The 6525-nt window shown below is 45.2% G+C and overlaps 1 protein-coding gene across 1 annotated transcript in view; it reads right to left on the minus strand.

Moving 5' to 3' along the window:
- The window catches only part of LOC124594104 (lysosomal acid glucosylceramidase-like), a 175731-nt gene extending 170056 nt beyond the window's left edge, over positions 1–5675 (minus strand). Inside the window, exon 1 of the mRNA XM_047132455.1 lies at positions 5554–5675. Within this exon, the coding sequence (XP_046988411.1) occupies positions 5554–5605 (52 nt within the window). The 5' untranslated portion in view covers positions 5606–5675. The remainder of the gene's footprint in view (positions 1–5553) is intronic.
- Between the last annotated feature and the right edge of the window lie 850 nt (positions 5676–6525).

Below are 6525 nucleotides of genomic sequence, written 5' to 3' on the forward strand. Positions count from 1 at the left end.
ATGCCTCGTGTAAGGAGGAGAAATGCGTACCATTACGTTTGCGGCTTTGATAAAGGTCGGATTGTAGCCTATCGCGATTGTGGTTTATCGTATCGCGACATTGCTGCTCGCGTTGGTCGAGATCCAATGACTGTTAGCAGAATGTGGAATAGGTGGGTTCAGGAGGGTAATACGGAATGCCGTGCTGGATCCCAACGGCCTTGTATCACTAGCAGTCGAGATGACAGGCATCTTATCCGCATGGCTGTAACGGATCGTGCAGCCACGTCTCTATCCCTGAGTCAACAGGTGGGTTCGTTTGCAAGACAACAATCATCTGCACGAACAGTCCGACGACATTTGTAGCAGCATGGACTATCAGCTCGGAGACCATGGCTGCCGTTACCCTTGACGCTGCATCACAGACAGGAGCGCCTGCGATGGTGTACTCAACGACGAACCAGGGTGCACGAATGGCAAAACGTCATTTTTTCGGATGGGTCCAGGTTCTGTTTACAGCATCATGATAGTCGCATCCGTGTTTGGCGACATCGCGGTGAACGCACATTGGAAGCGTGTATTCGTCATCGCCATACTGGCGTATCACCCGGCGTGATGTTATGGGGTGCCATTGGTTACACGTCTCGGTCACCTATTGTTCGCATTGACGGCACTTTGAACAGTGGACGTTACAGATCAGATGTGTTACGATCAGTGACTCTACCCTTCATTCGATCCCTGCGAAACCCTACATTCAGCAGGATAATCAATGACCGCATGTTCCAGGTCCTGTACGGCCCTTTCTGGATACAGAAAATGTTCGACTGCTGCCCTGGCCAGCACATTCTGGCCGAGCAACCGGCTCGTCGTCACAATACGCCAATCACTACTCTTGATGAACTGTGGTATCGTGTTGAAGCTGTATGGGCAGCTGTACCTGTACACGCCATCCAAGCTCTGTTTGACTCAATGCCCAGGCGTACCAAGGCCGTTATTACGGCCAGAGGTGGGTGTTCTGGGTAATCATTTCTCAGGATCTATGCACCCAAATTGAGTGAAATTGTAATCACATGTCAGTTCTGGTATAATACATTTCTCCAATGAATACCCGTTTATCATCTGCATTTCTTCTTCGTGTAGCGATTTTAATGGCCAGTAGTGTATTTTGAAGCTCACACTCAAATCAGAGGTGACGCGGGATTTGAGGTCATCCGTCCGTAGCACGCAAGCCGCAGCGTGCAGCAGTGAGACGGGGAGCTGAGATTTTTCGGCCCTCTGTGGTTGGTAGAAATTTGACGACTGTCAGGCTGTGGAGGTACACATGGTGGTGATACGAAAATGAGACTCTGGACTTACTTACTGGTCTTCTCGCCTGCCGCGGTGGTCTCGCGGTTAAGGTGCTCAGTCCGGAACCGCGCGACTGCTACGGTCGCAGGTTCGAATCCTGCCTCGGGCATGGATGTGTGTGATGTCCTTAGGTTAGTTAGGTTTAAGTAGTTCTAAGTTCTAGGGGACTGATGACCACAGATGTTAAGTCCCATAGTGCTCAGAGCCATTTGAACTGGTCTGCTCTTAACGGTACTTCGCGTATTTACACTGAAAGTGAAAAAGAGCATAGACATTGGTTTATAAAACGACTCCTAAGACCCAATTAACGTAAGCGTAAAACACAGAGACGAGTTTCTGTAACCCCATGCTATTACACTGAAGCGCTAAGGAAACTGATATAGCCATGCATACCCAAATACAGAGATATGTAAACAGGCAGAATGCGGCGCTGCGGTCGGCAACGCCCATGTAAGACAACAAGTGTCTGACACAGTTGTTAGATCGGTGACTGCTGCTAAAATGGCAGATGATCAAGATTTAAGTGAGTTTGATCGCGGTGTTATAGTCAGCGCACGACCGCTGGGAACCAGCTTCTACGAGGTGGGGATTTTCCCGTAAGACCATTTCACGAGTGTACCATGAAAATCAGTAATCCGGTAAAACACATCGCCGACATCGCTGCGGCTGGAAAAATATCATGCAAGAACGGGACTAACGACAACTGAACAGAATCGTTCAACATGACAGAAGTGCAACCCTTCCGCAAATTGCTGCAGATTTCATTGCTGGTCCATCAAGAGCCATCAACAAATGTCAGTTTGCGAACCATTCAACGAAACATCATTGAAATCGGTTTTCGGAGCCGAAGTCCCACTTGTGTACTCTTGGTGACTGCACGACTCGAAGCTCTACGTCTCGCCTGAGTCTGTCAACAGCGACATTGGACTGTTGATAACTGGATACACGTTGCCAGGTCGGACGAGCCTCGTTTCAAACTGTATCGAACGGATAGACGCGCACAGGTATGAAGACAACCTTATGAATCCATTAACCCTACATGTCAGCAGTGGACTGTCCAAGCTGGTGGAGGCTCTGTAATGGTGTGGGGCGTGTGCAGCTGCAGTGATATGGGAGCCCTGATACGTCTAAAAACGATTCTGACGGATGACAAGCATTTAAGCGTCCTGTCTGATCACCTGCATCCATTAATGTTCATTGTGCATTCCGACTAATTGGTGGTATAGGAAAATTCCCACATCATCACTGCCTCGGAGATGCTGTGTCCCATCGCTGGTGCGCCGACTATAACACCACGTTCAAACTCACTTAAATCTTGATAACCTGTCATTGTAGCAGCAGTACCGATCTAACAACTGCGCCAAAATTTTTGTCTTATATAGTCGTTGCCGACCGCAGAGCCGTATTTTGTCTGTTTACAAATTTCTGTATTTGAATACGCATGCCTATAACAGTTTCTTTGGCGCTTTTGTGTATTTGAACCTTATCTACACCTTACTTAATGTTCAAAATGGTTCAAATGGCTCTGAGCACTATGGGACTTAACATCTGTGGTCATCAGTCCCCTAGAACTTAGAACTACTTAAACCTAACTAACCTAAGGACATCACACACATCCATGCACGAGGCAGGATTCGAACCTGCGACCGTAGCAGCCGCGCGGTTCCGGACTGCGCGCCTAGACCACCGCGGCCGGCTTACTTAATGTACTCACTCAATTGACACTGAATTTAGACTATCCTTCTACAGGCTGAGGCTGTTGAATCAGACACGTACTCAAAACTACAGTATATTTCTTTGCTACACGTGACAAAACATAATGTCAGGCCCACAATTCAGTCTGATATTCACGAGGTGAGTAAGTGTGATATCTGACTACGCACTGTGTATACAAAACGGCAAACCCCAGAGCTGTGCAACCGAACTCACATACATTAAAATTACACCAGGTAATTTTTTTTCAGTATTTTAACTAAAACAAAATCATATATATAAAAGGAAATCTGACGATATTTAAAGAGGCGTGTTGTAAAGGACGCAAGAAACAGAACAAGTTTGTCAGCTATCGGATGTACACCTGAGCACTGCGTTATAGTGAAGGAGACAGAATACAAATAGATGGACAGAGACCTGAGTTCCCAGAGTAATATTCATTCTCTGTCGGCGTCCGCACAGGTTTTAAATTTCCTGGAACACTGAAACTGTGGTCCACACCGGGCCTCGAACCTGAGGTCTTTCGTAAGTATATTGTGGGTGATCGCCAGTGGAGCTTGCATAGCTCAGTCGGTAGAGGACTCACTCGCGCAAGGTAAAGATTACGTGTTCGAGTCCTGGTCCGACGCACAGTTTTAATCTGCCATGGAGCTGAAAATTACGTAATTTTAAGGGAGGGAACTGGCAATCCGTTAGTTCAGGGCAAGATGTAAACCAGTTACGCAAATGAAAAATGATAAATTTTTTGTCCGACAAGGACAGCAGTAGATCTACAAATATTGGTCAAGCGCAGTGGCTCCCAATATGAGAGTAATTATCCCTTGAGAGATAAAATGAATTTCTTTAGGGGTAAAAACTAAACAATTCGATTATGTTTCAGTCAAGATACTAAATTTTCAGAAGATCATTACTATCGTCACAATTAATATTGATTATATAAGTTATTAATAATTATTTTTTCTCAATTAGTAGCATTAATGCGGTGGAGATTACAGGCTCCTCGTATAGTCCACACATATTTTGTGCTGTGTCCCGTACATCGCTGATGATAAAAGTGAAATATATGCGCAACAATACTAAACGTCTCAAGCAAACGTCTGCTCCAAGTTATAGATAGTACCTGCAGTAATCCAGAAATTTGTTCACTACTCGCTTCGAAACAGATAAATGAATTATTTGTGAGCACGACACTGTAGTAACTACATAAGGGCTACTACAGTGCTGTACACAGCTGTATTATTATCATTATCATTATTATTATTATTATTATTATTATTATTATTATTATTAGAGTCGCTGGACACAAAGCATTAACAGCCTGAAGTCGCCCAATTTCTGCCATTTCGGAAGTAAGGAGTGCAGCAACCAAGTGATTTACGAACAGTAAGTATAGCGCACACATCTGAACTTGTTTGATTTTAAATGGGGCTGCAGTGTGAAGGTAAAGCAAGTCCCGCAATGGAGAGGAGTTAGTACAAGGGAAGTATGTTTCGTAGTAAGTGTCTCCCACGACTGTGGATAGTTAGCTTTCTTTTCTGAGAAGGAGTTGTGGGTAGCACTTGCGGTGCACCACGAATTCCTTCGTCATTTGTTCTGACACACGCACACGTACACAGACACACACAAAACCCCGTACACACACAAACACAAACTAAATTTCATCTTTCATCATTTTAAAAATAAAAATAAAAATGGTTCAAATGGCTCTGAGCACTGTGGGACTCAACTGATGTGGTCATCAGTCCCCTAGAACTTAGAACTACTTAAACCTAACTAACCTAAGGACATCACACACATCCATGCCCGAGGCAGGATTCGAACCTGCGACCGTAGCAGTCGCACGGTTCCTGACTGCGCGCCTAGAACCGCGGGACCACCGCGGCCGGCAAAATAAAAAGAAAGAAAGAAAGAAAAATCTTTCAGTCTATAGTTTAGTTGCATGCTAAAGTTGGCGATAATGTGGGAGAGGGTAGCAAGAGACGACAGAAGGGGTACTATCTGACCTCTGATTGCACTCAGGGGTAACGGTCTAAGAAAGGTTGGGAAACACTAGTCTCGCGTGTTATGAGAATACCGACTGCCCTTTGACCTAGAATCATAAAATTTGAAAAGATATAAGGTTTCACAGTGTGCATAAAGGAAGAAACGGAAATTGTTAATTTGTAATTACTTCATATAAAATAATCTGTGTAGTACCCAGTACAAAGATTTGATCTCTGAGGAAGGTTCGTTCCAGCGCAGCCGCGCGGGGTTAGCCGAGCGGTCTAAGGGGCTGCAGTCATGGACTGTGTGGCTGGTCCCGGCGGAGGTTCGAGTCTCTCTCGGATGTGTGTGTGTGTGTGTGCGTGTGTGTGTGTGTGTGTGTGTGTGTGTGTGTGTGTCCTTAGGATAATTTAGGTTAAGTAGTGTGTAAGCTTAGGGACTGATGACCTTAGCAGTTAAGTCCCATAAGATTTCACACACATTTGAACATTTTTGTTCCAGCGCAGTGTCCCGCACGTTGGCACCACTTACCGACGTTCAGAGCCACCAGTAAGACTGCGGCCGTCAGAAGAGCGGCCGCCATGCTGCCGTGTTGTTGCGATCCCAGAGCCGTCCGCCACACTCGCTGAACGCCGATGCACTGCGGCTAGCGGGCACACGTGCCCTGGCACAGAAACAAGGATAACGGCTCGCTGACAATGCGTACACGACAAACGCGGCGAAATCGAAAAACTGGTAGTTAGGTATTATGAAATGCGAAAGGAGGATAATGTAGCGATAAATGTGAAGGCTATTCCTAGTTAAGTCTCGAAACCTTGTTTTAGGCAAAATCTTTCGCCTTTAAAATTTCTTGTTGCCTCGTATTAGCGACCAAAATCTCTGAATATTTATAAAAACCGGATAATCATTTCACAGTTAGTATCTGTCAACGTACATACACTAAGATATGAAAAACTGGTCTGAAGATAATTTTTAGCCAATCGATCAGCTGTATGGGGATAAGCGATCCCTACACAAGCGTTTGGAAGGCCTACAAGAATGTTATCTGAGTGATACAAGCTTCAACATAGTCGCGAGTAGAACAATGATCCAGAAAGTGTCCGATAAATTTCTTTTATTTCCGTCTGTGATCCCAAAATTGGTTGGTCCTTAGACTACGATTTCGGTCAGCAATGACCATCTTTAGATCTATTGATGTTGCCACTATGGCTGCATTATATTAAGACATGCTATGAAATAGATCTGAAGATGGTCATCGCTGGCCGAAACCAGTAGTCTAAGGGCCAAACGATTTTATGATCATAGACGAAAAAAAAAGAAATTTAGCTGAGTGTTCCATGTCGTCAGGCGACCAGTCACGTATTGTGTCAGGTAGACGTTATCTTTAACGAGCTAGGTGGTGCCGTGGTCAGACACTGCACTCGTGTTCAGCAGTGCGACGGCTCGAATCCCCAGTCTGTCATGCACCTTTAGGTTTTCCGTTAATTTCTTGACTCTCTTAAA

The sequence above is a fragment of the Schistocerca americana genome, chromosome 2, assembly GCF_021461395.2.
Source record: "Schistocerca americana isolate TAMUIC-IGC-003095 chromosome 2, iqSchAmer2.1, whole genome shotgun sequence".
Lineage (NCBI taxonomy): Eukaryota > Metazoa > Arthropoda > Insecta > Orthoptera > Acrididae > Schistocerca > Schistocerca americana.